Here is a 24,348-nt window from a genome sequence, read left to right on the forward strand (position 1 = left end):
TTGTCTTGGAATTTAGACTCATCAAGGATTCTTTTAGTGACAAGGCTTGCCCGAGGGTAGTCTAGTACAGACCACACCCGGAAGGGAGGGCTTAGCTTATTCACCTTTCAAATGTTATTGCATACTGGTGTAACGACGTCGCCATCACCACATGACAAAATACAATTCTCCCTTTGTTCTATTTACCGAGCATTGTAAAATGGCAGGTCCAAAAAGAGCATCTCACAGATCATTTGCTCTTTTTGGAGCTGCTCTTTTTGGAGCTTACAATCATGAAGTAAGAACAAAGCTTAATAAAAATTTGAAGCACTAGATCCCCACCTACCTAAAAAGGCACCATTCACCCAGTAAAAATATCAAACGTTGTTAATGTGATCGGCTCTTTTGCGACAAAAGTTGTCAACTATATCTCATTAACAATTTTGGTGATAACAATAAAATAACAAGATGTTATTTAAATAACCTCTTTATTTCTTTGAACATACAATGAATCTTTTAATCTATCAGCTCAAATATGTAGGAACGAAATGATAAAGCCACACGCTGAACTAAATCTAGCCAATGTCCAAGCTATAGACCTGGTGCCCTAGGTAACTGATCTAGTCATCTGTATTTCATACAACAGGAAACACAACCACAATGTTAATGGCATCATACATGGAGTAAATTTCTTTTCCACTTTTTTCACATGGGTCCATTTCTTGTCACTATGCTTCAAATGTCCACAATATACTTAATGTAAAAAATGTAGTGAAAAAACTTACAATCCAATGAAATCTTATCTTTTTCGAAAGGTGTTCTGAGAAAAAGATAATCGGTCATCTGTATTTGCCAAGGCAAGCCCAGTATAAAATTGTACTACTTTTTCCCTTTTCGACCACCACGTTTCCCTCTGTTGGTCCCTCGTCCACGGCCCCGCTTGGTAGGGCTCTCCACTACTACCTCATCCACTTCTTCGTGGAGAGAAGCCACAGCCTCATCTCCCTCAGACTTTTGGTCATCCGGCCTTGGACTCTCTGTCTGACCTTGACCTTCTGCCTGACCTTCTGCCTCCACGCTGTCCGCATGGCCATCTTCCTCCTGAGTGTCACTGTCAGCAGTTGAATCCAGGCAGTTATCGTCGTTGTGCTCGTGGAATTCTTTGGTGACGGAGGAGACGTTGAGGATTTGAAGCGACATCTCACTGTTGTTGGACTTGCTGTTGGTGTCATCCTGTCCCTGTGAGCCGTGCAGGTGCTTCCTTGGCTGCTGCTGGGATGCTGTGTCTTGCAATGATGTGGCCTCTGTGACCTTGGAGGGAGTGACGCTCTTGACCTTGACCCCTTTTTTGGCTAACTTATCCCGCATGGACTTCTGCAGAAATCAAATAATTGAGTTAGAGAAATGAAAAACTGTGTCAAAATATACGCCTGCACATGAAAATACTGAAAAAGTTATCTTTTCTTGAAAAATATAAATTCACGAATTATTGGAAATCTTCCCTGCATCAATTCAAGAGAAATACAGATAGCTGCAACTGAATTAACTGAATTTTTTTTTTTTTGTCAATTAAATTTTTTTTCTTTTTGAATGACACACAAATTCCAGGCTAATCAAATCATAAATATGTACAAAAAACAGCAATAATTTGTGCAAGGCACAAAAAATGTAACATACATCACAATGACGTTGTGTATCAGGCTCACACTATCGAGATATCAAAAGACAAAGGACCCAGAATGATCAAGGTGCAACTCACATTTGTGCGCATGCCAAATACATCAAGCTTAAGTATTTTTGTCTTGCACACTGCTGTGGCATAACAGACTTTGTATTTCCAATCCGAATATATATATATTTTAAATGTGCTTGGTAGAGTGGAAAAAACTTAATGGACTGCCTGATTGGCCCTCAAAGAAGCCCAGAAACTTACATGAAACTTTTCATAGTGTTGTTTGGACTGGCAGTGGTTCCACTTGGCAATAGCTTCATTATTGTAGAACTTATGGCACAGTTTGCAGAAGAACCCAGAGACAGGAATAACATACTCTTGGCCTACAAGAAAAGACCATATACCATTTTACAACGTCTTTATGCCAATATTCAAAATATTGAATTAAGTTTAAATTAAAAAACATCCTCTTCCCAAAAGATAATAAATAAAATCAATATACAATGATAATAATAATAATAAATTTGCGTATGATAAATAGTGGTAAAAACACAGATACTGCTCACCCTTTTATGATAAAAAAAAAACAAACCTTTTGGAAAAAGAAATATTTTGCATTAACTTTTTTTTTTCATCAGACATCTTTGAGTATGAACACTATTTTTTCAGAGCAACAAAATGTTAAGTTTGAGTTTAAAAAATAACAAACATTATTAACCAAATTCCCAACATTTAACCATTTTTCTTATAAAAAATTCAAAATGGTGAAAAATATGTACCTACAAGACTGAACAAAAAAGCTGTGAAACAGAGCCAAAAAATTGAAAATAAACTCTCTTGTTTAGTGGTGTAATACCTACCAAAAGGTACTTCTGGATCATAAGCTGGAATCTCTACCTCTCCCAACGGAGAACTCAATACAGTGGCTTCTGTCACTGGGGTCTGAAATGGGTCACACATCATAAAAATTAAACAAGAGTTATTACACTGATGACATGCATGTTTAAATGTACCTGTGCATGTATGCATGCATTCCTGTGACAGAAAAAAAGTGTATCCCAAGAATGTTTTAATTTGCCCAGGTGAAGCTCTGGACAGAGTTTTTGTCCATCAGCAAAATGAATACTTTGGTTAGACATGGAACTTTACCTTAAAGGGATAATAACTCTTCGTATGAGATCTATATTTCACAATAAAAACATTGTGAATAACAATGAATTGTGATTATATAACTAAATATAACATATTCTATTTTACCATAAAAACGGCAGTTATAGCTATTATTCTGATATCTGAGCTTGTCTTTAGACCATGTGACCTCCACTGATGGCTTACAAAAAACCAAACTTTTTAGAAAAAAACGAGGGACTAACTTTGAATGTAAAAATGGATTCATTAACCATTGGTAAGCATGGGAAAATTGTTGTTTACTCCAGGAAAATTCATTTTTTGGCCGAAACGAAGAGTTATTATCCCTTTAAGATTGATGTACCTTTAGATCAACACTTATAAACAAAATTCTCAATTTATTATTTACTACCCAACACATTTCCACAACAAAGATATTTAATTATTTTCATTCACAAGCAAATAGTTTGGAATAAATTGACAGGTCCATGTTATGATGGTCAGCAAAATATCTTTCTAGGACATCCCTATCTATCAATTCGGTGATTATTTAATTCTTTCACCCAGGAGACACACCACTACACACAACACACACACAGAAAGCATAGAAACGGACCCATTACCTCCTCAGCAGCTTCTACGCCAGGTGTTTGATCTACTTCCTGCTTAGGTGAGTCTACTTTAGCCAACTGAAATCCAGGACATCTTATTAGACACACCAACCACTAGCTATGGTGAAGTATTAAAATCACTGCAATTGTTTCCCAAAATAAAGTACTTGTGGGCTCACCCTAGCATGTCTATTTATTCCTATTTGTTGTCAATGTGTAACATAGCATATTGTGTAACATAGCATATTGTGTAACATGTGTTTGTATAAAAGGAATTTTGAAAAATTCACAGGAACTGACAATTTTTTCACTTATACAGTAAGAATAAATAAGATTCTAGTGTAAGCCCATAGAAAGTGATGTAATCAAATCACAGCAACAGTTGAGATTTATGTAAAAAAAAATGTCAGTTGAAGGAAAAAAGTCATTTTCAATGAACTATAACAGAAACATTTCACTGGTGGGGGCTAGTATCATCTATACAAGCCAGGAAAAAGCAGAGTAGCAATAGCATCCATCACTTCAACAAGATTCAATTTCATACAAACTCCACCTCCATTCCCGTCTTATTTCACATAAAATTTCAGTCCAAACATTCGGTTTACTTCAGGTAAAGATAAACACACTGTGTATGTGTTTATATACCCATATTTTTTCTGTTATAAAACAAGTGCAGTATTTTATAGGACTATTACTGATCCATCGTGTAAAAAAGAGGGAGCAAATTTTAATCCAAAAGAAAAGTCCTGATTTCAGGCTGAAGCTATTTTGTGAAATGGGTCCCAATTGTCACTGAAAATGACCAATTTTCCACAGAAATAAAGAAATTAACAAAACAACCATTTCATTTAAAGCAGGTCTTACCAAAATGTGCAAGAATATGTTACATGGTGCTATGAATGGAAAATATGATTTAAAACACAATTAATACAAAAACAAGCCCCCAATAAGTATCTTTCATATCCAAAATAAGGATGTCCCGAGCAGTTGTCTAGCCAATCAGAGATTGCAGGATGAATACTATTTGTAGCACAAGTATGGCAAGATATTTAAAAAAGCTGTTTTTTTTAAAACTTAAATTGATCTCGAAATGTATTTTCTAAACTGATTTATTTTAGGCATGCCCTGAGGTGGAATTTATGAAAAAATAGGCAAAGTTTCAGGGAAAATCATTTCTTTGCTTTGTAACCCTCTAAATCAGTAAGACCTGCTTTAAACATTTACATGCAACCACAATCACATCTAAGAAAGTAACCCATACTGAAAATCACAAGAAGTATACCTTGTCTGTTTTTATAGGTTTGGGATCTACAGGTTTGGTTTCAGGGACCTCAGGACTTTTAGCACCATCTGCTTCTTCTTTTGCCTACATAAAAATTTCTTTTTAAATGAAAAAACTTGACATAGGAAAAAAAATTATCATGAATAACAGAATTTTTCATAAATGTTTTAACCCCATAGAGCCCGTCACCGCATATGTGCGGTTCAATTATCGCTTACCCCAAAAGCCCAGAACCGCATATGTGCGTATCTTGGAAAGATCGGCTTCTGTACTATTTTGTATCGTGAGTCATGAAATGATATATAGTTTCACATCCAGGTATGTTTCTTGTCTCTCATTGCCACCATTTTTAAAGGCGATAGAAATATATTTGAGCAAGAAAACGGTGATTTTCAAGACTTAGTTGGAGAAAGTAAACTCAAGATGGCGGCTCCTCGCTACGGTAGGGACCTGCGAAGGGATACTGTTATTGAAATGATTGAAAACCCGGACTTTGATGAGAAGTTTTCGTGTGACAGTGACATAGACAGTGACGATGATATTCATTTATTTATGATATAAAGGACGATAGAAATATTAATGAGCGAGAAATCGGCGGTTTTCTAGACTTAGCTGGAGAAAGTAAAATCAAAATGGCGACTTCTCACTACGGAACGGGCCTGCGAATGGATACTGTTATTGAAATGATTAGAAACTCTGACACTGACAAGGTGTTTTCGAGTGACAGTGATATAGACAGTGGCGATGATATTCATTTATTTATGATATAAGTTTTGTAGATGTTTTTGTCATAGATGGTGTTAAAATTTGACTTCTATTCAGCCACGATGTTCAGGTGAGCTGAAAAGCTGGCTCAAGTATACCTGATAGCAAAACGAGCATAACTTGGAAATTAATGGAGGTAACTTGCTGAAATTTTCTGGATTGAAAGTTACTATAATTGGCATCATCTCTGTGAATTTTCAGGCAAATGTATGAAGAAATAAAAAATTATTGTGCATAAGATAAATCAACTTTGTTTTATTTCGCCCATTACCAAATGAAAGTGTTGTTTTTAACCGGTCATAACTCTTGATACTGCATGTTGAATTTAAATGTAGTTATATTTTCATTTAGATTGAAATATTGGCTTTTTAAAAATGTATACTTTGTATGGGTAATAAAGGCAAACAAATAAATTATGGCCAATTTACTGAGGTGACCCGGCTTTTCAAGGCTAGCTCACAAAATTAATTGGGCACAGCAGAACTTTATGGGTCAGCATTAACCGGATCCTATGGGGTTAAGTATGCTGAAACCCTAAAATGCACCATTTTCGAAGCTAGAAGATTCCCACCTAACTTTCAATTTTACAAACTATCACAAAGAAGTGCTCAATAACATTATCATGTTCGCCAACCTAACTCACATCAGCAAAGATTCCAGTGGCATCAACTGTTAAAAAGCCCCCATCATCATTACCATCTTCTTTCTCCTTCTCTTTTTTGGCTGCCAGTTCTTTCTGAAGATCTGCCTTTTTCTGCAAAAATAAAAAATATCCACTTATTGTATGTAAACAAGCATCCCTGCTAAAATTGCCTTTTATACCCATCTTGAAAATATATAACTTGATATCATTTTACAACGTCACAATGCCATTCTTCTCTGGCCCAAATTAATTGAGAGTCAGCGTCAACGCAATACTTAAAGTGTTTGGCCACAACAATTAAAAACTTTACAGAGACACACCTGCTGATGTTCAATAGAACTACAATGACGGACAAAACTCTTAGGCGATTTGAACCTCCTATCGCAAGCCACACAGTGTGCTCTTTGCCGATATTTGTTCATCTGAAATTATACAAATTGAGGAGAGATTCAATACCTTCTTGTGGCCACCCGAGTCTAAATGTTTCACATATTCTGGGTACGTATCAAAGGATTCCACTTTGCACAGGATACAGCCCTTGTTGGTGAGACGGGACTTCCTCTGAAACAAAACATCCACATCATGTAACACAGCCTCCATCTAACAACCATAAATGGTCAAAATATGGACCAGCCCCCACCAGTGAAACGTTTCATGTGGACAAAAACAGCTTATCGTTTAAAAACATTCCACAGAAAAAATATTGAAACTTATTCTGGTATGATCATTCAATTGATACATGCCTGGTATATATATATATATATATATATATATATATATATATATATATATATATATCAAGTAAAACCACTTGGATTACCTTGTGCTCTGCACTTCGCATGTGACCCAGTTTGCTGCCAGAAAATTTGTGGCTACAGATATTACAAAAGTCTGAGTCACTGCAATAGAAAAAAAACATAATACAATAGTTGAATACAACATTAAAATAAACAGAACAAAATACTTCATACACAGTGATGCTATAAATTCTATATTATATTAACCCCAGTATTCAAAAGTAACAGATTTTGAACTTTGATTGATAAACATTTAACAACTAACAAGGCAGCAAAGCTGTCAAATGTACAGACAAAAAAACAGAAAATAAATTTTCACAAAAAACTGTTAAATTGCCAGAAAAATTTACCAAACAGACTGCATTGCCTATTGAAGCTGTATGTTAGACCCATGTTTCTTTCCTGTAAGTTTGAGAACAGTAAGTGACATGATTTCCCTTAAATGGTCATCATAGGAGCAGTGCCCAAAATAGGTGTTTCTTCAAATTTTGATGCAACATTACATAATGTTGAACAGCATGATGACAATCAAATGTTATTAATAAAATATTAGTAACATGGACATTCAGAAAATGTGACAAGCAAAAGTCTTCAGGATCATGGAACTTTAAAGTCACACCTTGTAAATGCCAATATGTGAAAAATTAAATTTTCACAAAAAACTGTTTAACTGCCAAAAAAAACAAGGCAGCAAAGCTGTCAAATGTACAGACAAAAAACAGAAAATAAAGATGCAAAAAAGGTCATTTTGTCAATTTTCATGCAATAATAAATAATGCTTATAATAGCACTGTCAGTCAACACTGAATTTTAATCTTGCACAACAGGTAACATGGTCAATAACAGGAGCAGACCCAGAGATATTTTCTGACAGTATTACAAAGTATCTATGTCTTCCAACAGAAAAAAATAGATACCAGTCAATATAAACTTAATAACCTGACTGTCTTCCGGAAGACCCAGAAGATGGTCTCAATCCACCCCTTCAATAAGATTACAGTTTCAGGACCATGAGAGTTCAAATTCACATTATGAAAGTCTCAATATTTGAAAAATGATGACAGTGCATAAAATAATATTACATAATGTTTAAAGACATAAAAGACAATACAACTGCTTATGTAGAAATACAGAAAATGTGCAGAGCCCCAGGCAGATGAGAGTTAAAAGTCACAAATGCAAGTGTTTGAGAAAAAATTATAAAGGAAAACAACAAAACTAGAAAAGCACTTTGAGAGTGCAGACCTCTGCCAAGGCAGCAATTGTTGATTATTATTGATAATTGATTGATTATTGATCCGGACCACCACCAAAAATTAATCATTGTCCTCTTTGGCCCACTTCCGACAGTTCCTGAAAATTTCTGCAAAATCGGTCCATAACTTTTTGTGTTATGTGGATGACAGACAAACAGGGGTGAAAATATAACCCCCTTGGCAGAGCTTGAGGTAAATATAATTCCAATGAAGATGCTATTCAAACTTTTAATCTCTCAGTTTGATATACTTATTTTCAATATTAAACAAAATTTACCTGCATAATTATCACTGCTTCCTTATTATTAATCTAGCAGAGAGCTTTACCTTTGGGAGTTTACAGGGAAATATCAACAAGTGTGCTTTACGTAATCTCATTTAATGGCCTATTAAAGCAAATGACTTTATAACTCTGAAATTAATCTAGTGATACCCAAGGGTAATTTACAGACTGACCCACTCAAGGTCTTCAGGCCCATAAGTCGCACCTTAAGAAAAGCACAAAACCATAATGCCCAAAATAGGAGACTACCAATCCTGATGCAATAATACATTATGTTTAACTGCACAGTCAACATCAACTTATGCACAACAGGTAACACAGACGAAGGTAAAAGCATAAAGCTCCAGGCCCATCAGAGATCAAGTTTATACTTAGAAAGTGCCAGAATGAGAAAAATGAAAATTTCACAAAAAATGCATAAATACAATAAACATGATAATCCAATAGAGCTGGTTTTCTCATGAGCTGAAGGCCAATCCTAAAAATCGTACTTGTAAGTTTAAAATTATAATAAGTAGCACAGTTTTCTTTTCATAATGTTTGCAGTAGCAGTGCAAAAAGATTGTTGTCAATTTTGATGTAACATTACATAATAAATTAGAGAATAATTATCACCAATTTTTGTTTATTGACTATAAATAGGATGGACATGTAGAAAATATGATTACCATTTGGCTTCATGTCCATGGGAGCTCCGAGTCCCACAATGAATATGCCAAAAAGATAATGAATATTACACTAAAATGTATAACTTCCAGAAAAAGAAGCCAATTTGACTGCTTTTCTAACTCAGGCTGCATTTTAGTCCTGTGTTTCTTTTTTGAAAGTTTGACAGTCATAAGTAACACGGTTTTCCCATAATGGTCATCAAGGCAGCAGCACCAAAAATTGTGTTTTCTTCTATTTTGATGCAACATTACATAATGCTTAAAAGCATACTGACCATCGATTTTTAAAAATAAAATATAAGTGTCATGGATTTTCAGAAAATGTGACTAGCATGGGTCTTCAAGCCCGTGGAGGTCCTAAGTCACACCTTGGAAATGCCAATATGTGAAAAATTAAATTTTCACAAAAAACTGTTTAATTGCCAGAAAAATTTACCAAACAGACTGCATTGCCTACTGAAGCTGTATTTTAGTCCCATGTTTCTTTCCTGTAAGTTTGAGAACAGTAAGTGACATGATTTTCCTTAAATGGTCATCATGAGAGCAGTGCCCAAAATAGGGGTTTCTTCAAATTTTGATGCAATATTACATAACGTTTTACAGCATAATGACCATCAATTTGTAATTATAAAATATTAGTATCATGGTTATTCAGAAAATGTAACTAGCAAAAGTCTTCAGGCCCATGGAACTTCAAAGTCACATATTGAAAATGCCAAAATGTAAACAAGACAGCACTGTTCTGAAATGGGTTTATTTCCATTTTTAACACTTTTTTAACATAAAACAAAATAAACAGTTTACTGCCATTTTTTTTATGACCAATGAAGAAAATTGATGAGATGGGAAAAGTATCAATAGAACAGTGTTAAATGTCCAACTTCCTCCATTCTGAGATTCTGAACATAGTGGATGAATGCATCTGACAAACTGCAATGATATGAGTTTATTTCCATTTTTGACACTTTATTACACAATACATGATAACAAGTTTACCATCATTTTTACAAAATCAACTAACAATGTTGTAAAGATGCAGGAAATGTCAAACAAACACTTTTACGTATCTTATTAGTTCAATAATGAGACTGTTAACATGCCTAAGAATTGAATGTGAGGAAATGTGAAAAAACAGCATAACTTCTAAAATAATGGACTGATTATGCTGATTTTCAAACTCAACCTGCGTTTTAGTAAGATTGGCCCCTCCTGTGAGTATAATGACAATTGGCCAATCTGTTTTTCTTATATTGTGTTATCAGTGTTGCATATATACTGAAAAAAGTGAAAAAAAACAGCATAAATTCCCTATAAGTGACCCGATCATGCTGATTTTCGAACTTGGCCTGCGTATTATGAATATTCATCAGTTCTGTAAGTTTCAAGCCAAAAGGTAAAATGGTTTTCCACTTATTGTGTTATCGGTGCTGCATATATGCTGAAAAAGTGAAAAAACAGCATAAATTCCCTAAAAATGGCCCAATCATGCTGATTTTCGAACTTGACCTGCGTATTAAGAATTTTCATCAGTTCTGTAAGTTTCAAGCCAAAAGGTAAAATGGTTTTCCACTTATTGTGTTATCGGTGCTGCATATATGCTGAAAAAGTGAAAAAACAGCATAAATTCCCTAAAAGTGACCCGATCATGCTGATTTTCGAACTCGACCTGCGTATTATGAATATTCATCAGTTCTGTAAGTTTCAAATCAAAAGGCAAAATGGTGTTCCACTTATCGTGTTATCGGTAAAAGTGCACGGCGACGGCGACGACGGCGACGACAGACGCAGATGATGGCTATATGTACAGACACATCTGTGTCTGTACATAAAAATAAGAAAAAAAAAATACCAAACAGACTGCATTGCCTACTGAAGCTGTATTTTAGTCCCAGGTTTCTTTCCTGTAAGTTTGAGAACAGTAAGTGACATGATTTTCCTTAAATGGTCATCATGGAAGCAGTGCCCAAAATAGGGGTTTCTTCAAATTTTGATGCAATATTACATAATGTTTAACAACTTAATGACCATCAATTTTTAATTATAAAATATTTGTATCACAGATATTCAGAAAATGTGACTAGCAAAGGTCTTCAGGCCCATGGAACTTCAAAGTCACACCTTGAAAATGCCAAAATGTAAACAAGACAGCACTGTTCTGAAATGGGTTTATTTCCATTTTTAACACTTTTTTAACATAAAACAAAATAAACATTTTACTGCCATTTTTATATGACCAACTAAGAAAATTGATGAGATGGGAAAACTATCAATAGAACAGTGTTAAATGTCCAATTTCCTCCATTCTGAGATTCTGAACATAGTGGATGATTGAATCTGACAAACTGCAATGATATGAGTTTATTTCCATTTTTGACACTTTATTACACAATACATGATAACAAGTTTACCATGTTTTTTACATAATCAACTAACAATGTTGTAAAGATGCAGGAAATATCAAACAAACACTTTTAGGCATCTTATTAGTTAAATAATGAGACTGTTAACATGCCTAATAATTGAATCTGAAGACATGTGAAAAAACAGTATAACTTCTAAAATAATGGCCCGATTATGCTGATTTTCGAACTCATCCTGCGTTTTAGTAAGATTGACCACTCCTGTGAGTATAATTACAATTGGCCAATCCGTTTTTCTTATATTGTGCTATCAGTGTTGCATTTATATTGAAAATAGTGAATAAACAGCATAAATTCCCTAAAAATGGCCCAATCATGCTGATTTTCGAACTTGACCTGCGTATTATGAATATTCATCAGTTCTGTAAGTTTCAAGTCAAAAGGTAAAATGGTTTTCTACTTATCGTGTTATCGGTGCTGCATATATGCTGAAAAAAGTGAAAAAACAGCATAAATTCCCTAAAAGTGACCCAATCATGCTGATTTTCGAACTCGACCTGCGTATTATGAATATTCATCAGTTCTGTAAGTTTCAAGTCAAAAGGTAAAATGGTTTTCCACTTATCGTGTTATCGGTGCTGCATATATGCTGAAAAAAGTGAAAAAACAGCATAAATTCCCTAAAAGTGACCCGATCATGCTGATTTTCGAACTTGACCTGCGTATTATGAATATTCATCAGTTCTGTAAGTTTCAAGTCAAAAGGTAAAAGGTTTTCCACTTATCGTGTTATCGGTGCTGCATATATGCTGAAAAAAGTGAAAAAAACAGCATAAATTCCCTAAAAGTGACCCGATCATGCTGATTTTCGAACTTGACCTGCGTATTATGAATATTCATCAGTTCTGCAAGTTTCAAGTCAAAAGGTAAAATGGTTTTCCACTTATCATGTTATCGGTAAAAGTGCACGGCGACGACGGCGACGACAGACGCAGATGATGGCTATATGTACAGACACATCTGTGTCTGTACATAAAAAGACGTGTTCTGTCATTTTTTTCACTCACTCTTGTTCAATCTGTCGCAGTTTTTGTTCCGCTTGAGCACGCGCCATGTTGTTTGGCCATGGTTGCTGCTGCTGCTGCTGTTTGGTCATGTTAACATGCTGTGACATGTTCACTACATCGGCCAGACGAGCCTTGTGTTGCTGGCTTTGCATGTGTTTGGTAAATTTCTGGAATAATTAAATCAAAAGGTTTGTTAATTTTCCATTTAACAGCTTTAAAAGACAGTAAATGAGTGCTCACAAGTCTCAGTATGTTCCATCAGGTTCGGAATCAAAACCCTTAAATTACTCAAGAGAGTTATATGGAAATAAATACATATGCACACGTCTTAACATTTCTTCCTTTAACAGAACTGTGATAAAATTGACCACTATACACTGGTAATTTACAGGCCTGGGCTGTTAATACAAGTCCTGGCACATATTACCTCCTGGTTCTGGCATGGCACTCCGCACACATGGCAATGAAACTTTCCCTGCCCCTCTGACTGAAACACAGAACATCAACAAAAATTAAGTAAATTCTACAAGAACTTCAACATATACTCCCTCCCCTGTAATTTTCAATGCTACAACTAAAATACTTCTACGAATACAAATTTTTTTATTTTTTTTTTTTGCCAAGAAATATATAGTAAGAATGCTGCTGTTAATTTTCTTTCCAATGTTATATAACTTTTTGAGTTTATTCTGTTACCTAATAGAGAAACAAAGGCAAAATATTACCTCTTTGGCAAAGGAAAAAAAAAAAAAAAAAAAAAAAAAAAAAAACTTGGTGCCTCTAATCAACTCACCTTACTGTCCTTGGCTGCCTCTCTGTTAGGGATGGTCACTTTGAGATCTCCTGCTGCACTGACCTCTCTCTTACTCAACTGACCGCTATGACGTCTCTTATCTCCAGCACGGGGTTGGTCCTCCTATAAAACACAAACAAAACAGCACTGAATATACTGGGAGAACTGCAATGGTGGCAGTCAAATTAAAAAAATTCATATCGGGTTACTTGTTCACATTTACTTCTCACTTTTGAGGCTGAACTCTAAGTAATGACCCCTGTTTTATTTCAGATAAAATGTGACACAAACAAATCCAACAGGTGACAAGATGGTTGAAAAAAAATTTTTTTCAAGAAGGCGTCAAAGTAAAATTATACACTTACATCTTCAGTTGGTTCAGCTGGGTCGTACACATCCGCAGATTCCTTGGCCGATTTCCCTAAAAGAGTTCAAAATTTATATCAGTATAACATCTTTGTTAAAAGTTTGCACTGAATCATGTGTTGCCCTCATTGATGCACTCCTGCAACCTGAAATGTTCCAAATAAATAATACTTAAAAAAAAAAAAAAAGAGAGAAAAGAAGAAAATACCGTAAAGGTGTGATGAAAGGACTTGTGTAGTCAAGAGGTTCAGACACACCTTGTTGACAATGCTATCAATGCATCAGGAAACTGAGGAAGAGGACAAGAATTGCAAGAAAAGAAGAGAAATTCGAGAAATTGGTTTGAGAGTAGAAAGAGAGAGGCTATCAGAGAAAAAAAAGAAAACATTTGGTATATCCCCTGAAATAAACATAAGCTCAGCACAAGCTTTGAACTATAGTCTAACTCAGTGCTGATTCTTAAAAGTAACATTTCGAAATAAAAGGCAAAGGTGTAGTTTATACAATCATAAAAATCTAAACACTACAAAATTATAGAGGGAGCCTAAAATAAAACATTCAGGTAGTTGGGAAGGACAACATACCCAGTTCCAACTAACATCCCAGAACTAGAAAATGTAGAAGCTTGACTTGTACAGATGGTAGAATATCACAAAATGCTTTTTTATGATCATCCCAAAGGCAATTTTATTGTGACCATCAGAAAAATCTTCAAAAGTTATGAAATATCTAAGGGGAAGTAGTATGCAAGTACAAAAAGCGTTTGAAGCACGTTACCAGTGTAATGTCCGACTCTGTTCACCATCTTCTGATTAAAATTGGACCAGCTTTAAAAAAATATTAGAAGATGTAATACACTGGACCAATAAAACAAGAACAACTTGTCAAAGCTTGTTGCTAGCTAGTCACAGGCCAGATAAGAAGAGCAATTGTCAAATATTTTATGCTTTCTGATTTGTTCCTTTCTAGGAGGTGTATCTACAGAAAAACATGGATAAACATGTAATAACCATTCACTTAACGTAAGAAGATGCATAAGTACTTTTTCGGGCAGGGTGTTCCAAAAATGGGGAAAAAAAATACATTGCTGAAGATAAATTAAGTACAATCGGGTCATCGGACAGAGAGAGATGCCAGAAACAATTACAACTGAAGAAAATACAAGTAGGTGTGTGTATGTATTCCCTTTTGGCTCTTCTAGTCCGGTTGCTTAGGGCAAAAAAATGGCCAAATCGTGACACGGCGGATAAAAGCACCAAATTTTGCATGTGGGTACCTTTTGACATACTAAATCAAATTAGAGCTGTAGCCCACGGAAAAAATTTACCGTTTGGCCAAAAAATCCAAAATGGCCGCCAATTTGTGAAATTCTGTAGAAATATATACAAACCTATGTTGATTTTTATCAAATTAAGTATTTTCTCAATGTTTTCCACATCCTTATTACCCATATTATGCATATGTGTCAGGTAACAAAGTAGTGTCCTTGGACTTTTTGAAAAATCCAAGATGGCCGCCATATGGCATAGGAATACTAGATCTTGTACACAGGTTTTCAACTAACTAATGTCAACTAGGAAGATGCATTGCCCACTATCTAATTGTTTTTTATTACACAAATAATATATTTGTGGTGAGTAACTAACCTTTATTCTCAGGCATTTCGAGTAAAATCCAAGATGGCCGCCATATCAAAGGAATACTAGTGTACACATAGGGCTTCTTCTGCCATGGAGATATAATATTAATTGATAAATTTGGTTTGTTTCTGAGTATTTTCCACATCTTTTTAATTCACATAAGATATATATATATGATGAGAATGTTATGTGTATCCTTTTTGAAAAGAAAACAAAACAAAATGGCTGCCATTAGCCATAGAAGGTGGGGTTCAGTTAATACCTGCGGGAGATAGGCTTACATATAAAATGAAGCTGATTTCAGTTGTTATTCTGTTTTTTTATTATTATTATCCCATGATACATATCTGTTAGGTAATTAATGTCCATATTTTATCATTTTGGGGAAATCCAAGATGGCCTTCTTTTCCCCATAGGAAAACTGGTGCATTAGATTTTATAGGCACTTCTAAGGCAAATGAGGGTAATCATGATATTTTGTCAAAATACTTAAGGGTATACACGTTACCCACCAGATAGATATCTAAAAGTCCAAAAAGAATGTGGGAAATACCGAGAAACAAAATTAATTTTACATTGAACCCAATGTCTCTCTGGCGGTAGTTGAATGTACTATTCCTATTGTGAATTGCAGCAATCTTGAATTTTCTCAAATGCGCAAGATGCACACTTGCTACACACCAGATTTATATAGAGTAAGATTAATAAGGATGTCAACATGTTTGAACATCAAACAGCTTTATTTCATGTTGAAATCAATGCCTGAACTGTTCCATTAATTGACACCTATTTTCATTTGAATGATATATTCCTATGACAACTGGCAGCTATTTTGGGTTTTCTCCAAATAATACCCAAGGATACATACACTTTCTACACACACGAAGTCTTTCATAAGGATAAATAGGATATGAAAAACATTTTAAAATGATGTAAAGTTAACTGCAATAAACCATATGCCTCTCTAGCAGCAATTGAAACCCACCCATTTGTATTCCTATGTCAAATTGTAGCTATCTTGGATTTTCTCAGAATATCCAAGGTTGTACACTATTTACCCACCAGATACATATCATAGGACTATTAAGGATGGGCAAAACTTGATAAGCAAACACAATTTCACCCTGGTAGTAGATGAAAAGCCATGGATGTGCAGTTGTAATTCCAGTAGTATTCCTATGGCCAATGACGGCCATCTTGGATTTTCTCAAAATGATCAAATATGCACATTTATTACCTGCTAGATATGTATCACAGTGTAATAATTATGTGTAAAACACTAAAAAAATAAACTGAATTTGATAGTGAATTAGCTGGCATTAGTTCCAACCCTTTGTAACACTAGAAGTGTTCCTATGACATATGGCGGCCATCTTGGATTTTCTCAAAATGCCCAGGAATACAAGTTAGTTACTCACCACATACATATTGTGTGGGTGGAAAGGATGTGGAAAACACCCAGAAACAAACTTAATTTGATAGTGGAAAATTAATCTTTCCAGTTGCCATTAGTTGAATCCCCCGTATACTAGAATTCCTGTGGCACATGGCAGCCATCTTGGATTTTCCGAAATGCCCAAGAACACTTCGCAGTTACTCACCACAAACATATTATGTGGGTGACAAAAATCTGAGAAACAGACTTAATTTGATAGTGGACAACGTATCTGTCTATAGCTGGTATTAGTTGTGCACTAGTATTCCTATGGCTGTTTCTATGGCATATGACAGCCATCTTGGATTTTTTCAAAAAGTCCAAGGGAACTTGTTTGCTATCTGACATATATGAATAAAATGGGTAATAAGGGTGTGGAAAACTCTGAGAAAATAATTTATTTGATAAAAATCAACATAGGTATGTACACATTTCTATAGAATTCCATAAATTGGCGGCCATTTTGGATTTTTTGCCAAACGGTAATTTTTTTCCGTGGGCTACGGCTCTAATTTGATTTAGTATGTCAAAAGGTACCCACATGCAAAATTTAGTGCTTTTATCCGCCGTGTCACGATTTTTTCCTTAAGCCACCGGACTATTCATAGTTTACCTGTCTAACCAATAACACAGAGAACAGGAGCACAAGGCTTGCAATGTAAAAGCGGCAGTCTATATAACAAATGGGTTATGCCAATCGGTAAGCAACAAGTTTTAAGTGTTAAGAAAAAACAAGGCAGCAAAGCTGTCAAATGTACAGACAAAAAGCAGGAAATAACAAAATAGGCTACTGTCAATTCTGATGCAAAAGTACATTATGTTAAACTGCAAATTCAACATCAAATTTTAATTATGCTCAACAGGTAATACCAATGTAAGCTTCAGGCCCATGTAAAACTTCCAGAAAAAGAAGTCAATTAGACTGCTTTTCCAACTCAGGCTGCATTTTAGTCCTGTATTTCTTTTTTGAAAGTTTGGCAATCATAAGTAACATGGTTTTCCCATAATGGTCATCATGGCTGCAGCACCCAAAATTGTGTTTTCTTCTATTCTGATGCAGTATTACATAATGGTTAACAGCACAATGACAATCAATTTTTAATAACAAAATATATGTATCATGGATTTTCAGAAAATGTGACTAGCCTGGGTCTTCAAGCCTGTGGAACTTCAAAGTCACACCTTGAAAATGCCAATATGTGAAAAATTAAATTTTCACAAAAAAACTGTTTATCTGGCATATTGCATTGCCTACTGAAGCTGTATTTTAGTCCCATGTTTCTTTCCTGTAAGTTTGAGAACAGTAAGTGACATGGTTTTTCTTAAAAGGTAATCATGGGAGCAGTGCCCAAAATAGGTTTTTTTCAAATTTTGATGCAATATTACATAATGTTTAACAGCATAATGACCATCAATTTTTAATAATAAAATATTAGTATCATGGATATTCAGAAAATGTGACTAGCAAAGGTCTTCAGGCCCATGGAACTTCAAAGGCACAACTTGAAAATGCCAAAATGTAAACAAGACAGCACTGTTCTGAAATGTTTTTTTCCCCATTTTTAACAATTTTTAACATAAAATTAACAGTTTACTGCCATTTTTATATGATCAACTAAGAAAATTGATGAGATGAGAAAAGTATCAATAGAGCAGTGTTAAATGTCCAATTTCTTCCATTCTGAGATTCTGAACATAGTGAATGATTGAATCTGACAAATTGCAATGATATGAGTTTATTTCCATTTTTGAAACTTTATTACACAATACACGATAACATGTTCACCATCATTTTTACAAAATCAACTAACAATGTTGTAAAGATGCAGGAAATGTCAAACAAACACTTTCACGTATCTTATTAGTTTAATAATGAGACTGTTAACATGCCTAAAAATTGAATCTGAGGAAATGTGAAAAAACAGCATACCTTCTAAAATAATGGCACGATTATGCTGATTTACGAACTCAACCTGCATTTTAGTAAAATTGACCACTCCTGTGAGTTTCATGACAACAGGCCTATCGGTTTACCTTGAAATGTGTTAACAGTGTTGCATATATGCTAAAAAGTGAAAAAACAGCATAACTACTAAAATAGTGGCCCGATCATGCCGATTTTCGAACTTGACCTGCGTTTTATGAATATTAGTCAGCGCTGTAAATATAAAGCCAAAAAGTAAAACTGTCTTCCACTTATGGTGTTAACGCTGAAAGTGCACGGCGACGGCGACAGCGACGGCGACATGATCGGCGACGGCGACGACAGACGCAGGTGATGGCAATATGTACAGACACATCTGTGTCTGTACATAAAAATTCAAATAAGAAGAAGACTACAAAGAGCCTGTGTGGTGCATATCTAGTGTATGTGTCTCTGGCACTGTGACAGCATAGAAAAGTAGCAACAGCCACAAGAACCTCTTGTGCACCCGTTTTTTACCTTCTGACCATCTTGATTTACGTTGTCCAGAAGAGTCCCTGTGCTGGCTATCATGGCGTCTCGTCTGCGAGCCTGGGAATTGCTGGCGAGATTGCCCCTGAGACGGAGATGATAAAATGGACATAAAGAATCGAGGCAAAGAATAGAGCACATAAACAATGCACTGTGCAAAGTAATGACCCTGCATTGTTTTCAATTAGAAGCTAATTAATAAACAGGACGATTGCTGGGAAGCTTATGCTCACATGACCTAATCATCAAGGAGATAAAAACATTGCATTTGAAGTATTATTATACAATGTACTGGTGTGTCTAAGAGAGAAGATTTTTTTTACTTCTTTTGAGGATGGCAAAAACATATTACACACTATACCACTCCCAGCAAATCTGGAGTCCACTAGAGCAACTTGATACTTAAAACAAACAAGTCCATATCACTTTCTGTGCTCATCTTTTCCTAAAAAGGTAAAGACCACAGTTGGGATGGGGTGGGGGGGTGGGGGGTGGGGGGTGGGGGGGGAGGGGAACGGGGGACACAAAGATATCATCCGTCCCACTTTTCTTGACAAATATAAAACTAAGAGCACATGAAGGCAATTTTACTGTTATATTTAGGGGGCAGGGATGGTAAAATGGTCTTTTGTTTCATCATGTTTTTAAATGCTTTTTATACTCTCTATCTTTCACATACACAGACACAACACACACACACATACCCACACACCTTTTTGGGTGGTGGGGGGTGGGCGCAGAGTGGGAAGGAGAAAAGACAAAGGGAATCTTTGGAGCAAGTAGAAATTGTTTCATCTTCATTATGAGTTAGGCAAGTCTGAAAACACTTAACTGGCTATGTCTTTGGTGTTCAAATTAAAGGCAGTAAGAAGTTTGTCAAAAAATTATCTCATCTTAATATAATGTAACTGATCTCCTCAACACTGTTTTTGCATGCTCAGAATGGTCTTACAGGGGTTTGGGAAGGGGAAAAGAATCCAGGGTTTGTTTTGGGGAGGGGGGGGGGGGGTAACAAACCTGAAATCCTGAAAACTTCTTCATCAAGAAGGAAAATAAACACCAGGTGGTTGTAAAAATACTGCTTATTGAAAACCATCAGACTTGGACAAATGTAAAAAATAATAAGTGTTTAAAATATAAAAACCTGTAATTCAAGAGAGCATGCAATTCATACAAAAGAGCACACACAACATCAGGGTAAAGATTTGAAAAATAAGGGCAGTGGCTGATTATTTTTTTCTCGAAATGAAGGAATGCAGGATAAACAGATTTGGCAATTCTAAAACGGCCCTTAGTTGGTGAAAGCTAGTATTTCTTCAATTGCCCATGAGCTTACAGAGGGATTTACGAATGTATTTACTGGGCAAGGCATCCAAGTTGTATATCTTCCACCTTACATGGTGGCTAGTAAGTCTTTCATAAACCTCTAGACGATCAAGAAAAAGGTACAAAACTGGATGACTGGATGTGAAATTTCCCACTTCCTAAGGAAAATCAATTATCTAACAAGTAAATACCAACCTCTTAGGAAAAAGGGTGTTTAGAAACCGGTGTCAAGGGATTAATTCTCCGTAAAAAAAAGAAGTGAACAATTAAAGAAAAACAATTTGGAGATTGAATTTATATCATATTTTAGTGAGATAAAAAAAGAAGTATGAGCATTTTAAAGAATCAACATCCATTGACTTCAAGAGCTGATGCATGTGTTTAGTATTAAAAATGTCAGGAACATACTTATTTCTTAACATACTGGTAAAATAAGGCCTCTTAATGCAAAATTAACAGCTAAATTTCTATTAACATTGAACAGTACATGTTCGAGGATAAAATGTTGGTTGAATTCCGCACTAATACTCACCCCAGTGTCCATACGTCGCCTTTTAGGATCTGACGGGGAAGGCAGCAAACTTCTCACTGGCATAGGGGGTGGTCGCAAGGGGGCATTTCCCAGCAGACCACTGTTACCGCCACCCCCAATGTTCCCCCTCATCCCCCCACCCATGCCGGCAGGTCTAGTCTGGTCCAAACTTAGCAAAGACGGAATGTTGTTGGCCTGGTTACCTACAGAGGAAACATCATCATCACTATCTTCTGAATCTCAGGGTCATTTTAGACCACTGATAAAAATGTGGGGAATTTTCTACCTTGGTCACCAGACACAAAGAATATTATGGAGATAGGGAAAGATCGGAAGATCTGCACTACAAGAAATCTACAGTCAGGTCATTCCAATTCTGTGCTGGTCCAACATAAGTCTTTTAATTTCTATTAGTCCATGTTAACATGTGATTTATCAAGTAAAATTTTGTTTTTTCATATAAACCTTGCCAGACCAGAAGACCTGTAATAACAAATATCTTGCAGGTCTTCTGGCATTACAAGCAGTCTGTGTCACTGCCCTTAAAGGGATAATAACTCTTCGTATGAGATCTATATTTCACAATAAAAACATTGTGAATAACTCATAGAAATATAATATATTCTGTTTTACCACAAAAACTGCAGTTATAGCTATTTTTTCTGATATCTGAGCTTGTCTTTAGACCACGTGACCTCCATTGATGGCTATACTCTGTTAAAATCTCTTAAGAGATTTTAACAAAAAACCAAACTTTTTAGAAAAAAAACAGGGACTAACTTTGAATGTAAAAATGGATTCATTAACCATTGGTAAGTATGGGAAAATTGTTTACTCCAGGAAAATTCATTTTTTTGGCCGAAACGAAGAGTTATAATCCCTTTAAATATGAGATCTTGAAAAAGTTACACTTAATGGAACCTTATAGCATGAGCTAGCACAGAAAATAATGACCAAAAATAAATCGAAATTTATTTTGCTTTCAATAATTACATCTTATCATTTCCCACTACAATGGGCTAACAAATATACCAGAGCAAGTACAGATGATTGTAGAAAATCCTTCTTATTTTATTGTGCCCAATATCTTTTCGAATTAGATTCCAGTTTGAACAAGTTATCTTGGTAGAAGCTAGAATTATTAACTTTTGAGTTACTTTAAGTTTATACGTCCACTTTTTCAGAAGTATATTTTAAATCCTAAAATACACTACATATCGAGTTTCAACATTTTAATCTATGACCCTTGTACTCAACATTTTCATCCAAGACCCTTGTACCTACCTCTCTGCCCCATGCCTCCTATCCGTCCCATGCCTCCACCCTGGTTGCCAAAACCACCCATGCCTTGGCCTTGCATTCCTTGCTCTGCAGCCATCCTATTGTTGGTAGCACCTTTGATCAAATTGGCCACTGCCGCCAGCTGTCTGGACACATCATCCCCCATCCTGTTAGCGCCTCCCAACTGACCCATTCCACCTTCACCAAACCTAGCGCTGTTGTCTGGGCTGAGTTGACTCTCTTGGTTAAAGCGGCTCATTCCCACGCCGCCCCCATGACCTTGCATTCCCATTCTGCTCCCAACTTCCTGCTGCATTCTGCGATTGAATCCCTGCCCTCCTCCCATCATGCCTTGCTGTCCCATCCTCCCCTGGGACATGCCCATTCCAGACATCCCCATCTGGGACATCCCCTGTCCCATCATGCCTTGCCCCATCTGATTCCTGGAGCTTTTGTGGCCATAGTCAAAGGTCTGGGCTGTGTTATTATGTCCGTATTCATAGGAGTCTCCGCTGGGAGCATTTCCCAGTATTCCTTGGCCTCTGAACATGGCGTTACTGCCTGAAATAAAATGATGAATATTAAAATTAAAAAAAAAAAAACCAACTGATTTTGCACTTGGCAAAGATAAAGCAAAGAAATGTGGAAAAAAAGTTTAAAACAATAAAAGACCTGGCCCCCGTAACTCAAAAGCATTGTGTATTGCAAATAGCGATATCACATAGAGGCTACAATATTATATGGGACGAGTATGGGCGAGTTATGGAATCGAGACGAGCGCTCGGTTGCAATACGTGATGCTTTCGAGTTACGGGGCCCTGGATTCAAATAAATTGTAATCATTTTTTACTGTCCTGGATGTCTTTCCTGAAACTGGTCAAAATAAGTGACAAAAAAGACAACTATGTTGAGCAGACATGGAAGATGTACTAGTAATCCTGTGGGAGCAATGAAAGAAGTCTGTAAGAATGAGATGTGTAGGCCAGTCATTTGGATATCTTATAGTACAAACCAAACAAATAATCATCTGTTAGTACCACTGTAATTAAAACAAGCTGTGTCCCTTTCCAGCATATCACTGTAATTAAAACAGGCTGTGTTCCTTTCCATCATAAGTGCTCAAAAATATTACTAACATGGAGGCACAACTGTAGATGGCAAATTCACACAAAATATAGATATTGTTGATATTGTTTTGTCAAGCAACAAGACTACGCCCCCCCCCCCCCTCCATTTCCTTCTAGAACTCATTATACAGACACAGAGCCAAAACACAGTCTAAGCTGGTTCAAGATCCCTTTTCATTGCTGTAAATCTTATCTTATATGACTTTAAGCCTCATTTGGTGTAATTTATACTCAGTAATCCAACATACAAGGTCGAATATATTCTGTGCTGGCACCATGAATCATTTTAATGACGAATAAATCTTTGTGATTTCCAACGAGTTTAGGATGTCCCAGTTTCACACAAAACAAGATAAGATTTTGTGGCACCCAGTTACAATAAACCAAAAGACCTCTCAGTCATACCACCTTAAAAGTGTGTGATATTGCTGGTTGACAAAAATACAGCCGTCTTGAGACAAGATATTAAAATCTGACACAGGACAACGACCTTGCAAGTCGCAAAGCTTGGTTACACGTGTCTGCATTTCCAATTTCACGAAAGCATAACTGGCTGAAACGCTCAGCAAAACAAACATTTCTATGTCTTGCAATTAATTTTACTTTTAAACTTACGCAAGCACGTTTGCCTTTAAGTTGCAACTACTAAATCAATGCAAGCTTGAACCCAAAAAATTGTGTCAAGTGGACTCACCGCTAATCCAATATGGCCACTGGAATGGCGGTCAACAGGTGCGTCGAGATTAACAAATTTATATTTTTCAGAAATTAGTAATGAATTATGAAAAATATGCTTCTGGTCGGAAAACAGTTCGACAAAAAACAAGTTTTAATTTTAGTATAAGATATTGATTACGAAAATTACACTGAAATGTAATTGAT

General features: G+C 35.8%; 1 protein-coding gene across 4 annotated transcripts; it reads right to left on the bottom strand.

The window, feature by feature from the left end:
* Positions 1–450: 450 nt before the first annotated feature.
* On the bottom strand, positions 451–24,325 carry LOC106156898 (uncharacterized). Of its 4 annotated transcripts, none has more exons than XM_087008845.1 (16): positions 24,161–24,325; positions 22,343–22,900; positions 21,059–21,261; positions 19,189–19,285; positions 13,670–13,725; positions 13,305–13,427; positions 12,939–12,998; positions 12,512–12,678; positions 6,901–6,979; positions 6,401–6,502; positions 6,081–6,191; positions 4,673–4,756; positions 3,403–3,468; positions 2,512–2,593; positions 1,913–2,034; positions 451–1,353 (listed from the first exon to the last, which is right to left on the bottom strand). In XM_087008845.1, the coding sequence occupies exons 2-16, from the start codon at positions 22,887–22,889 to the stop codon at positions 859–861; spliced, it is 2,394 nt and encodes a 797-aa protein (XP_086864971.1). In that variant the 5' UTR covers positions 22,890–22,900; positions 24,161–24,325; the 3' UTR covers positions 451–858. The 4 variants fall into 4 exon arrangements, with proteins under 4 accessions (XP_086864971.1, XP_013387792.1, XP_086864970.1 ...); XM_013532338.3 differs by lacking the exon at positions 6,401–6,502 and adding an exon at positions 6,537–6,641; XM_087008844.1 differs by lacking the exon at positions 6,401–6,502 and adding an exon at positions 6,537–6,641 and having other exon boundaries at positions 24,082–24,192.
* Positions 24,326–24,348: the final 23 nt, after the last annotated feature.

This window comes from Lingula anatina, chromosome 3 (genome assembly GCF_051362555.1).
Source record: "Lingula anatina isolate TDL-2025a chromosome 3, LinAna3.0, whole genome shotgun sequence".
Lineage (NCBI taxonomy): Eukaryota > Metazoa > Brachiopoda > Lingulata > Lingulida > Lingulidae > Lingula > Lingula anatina.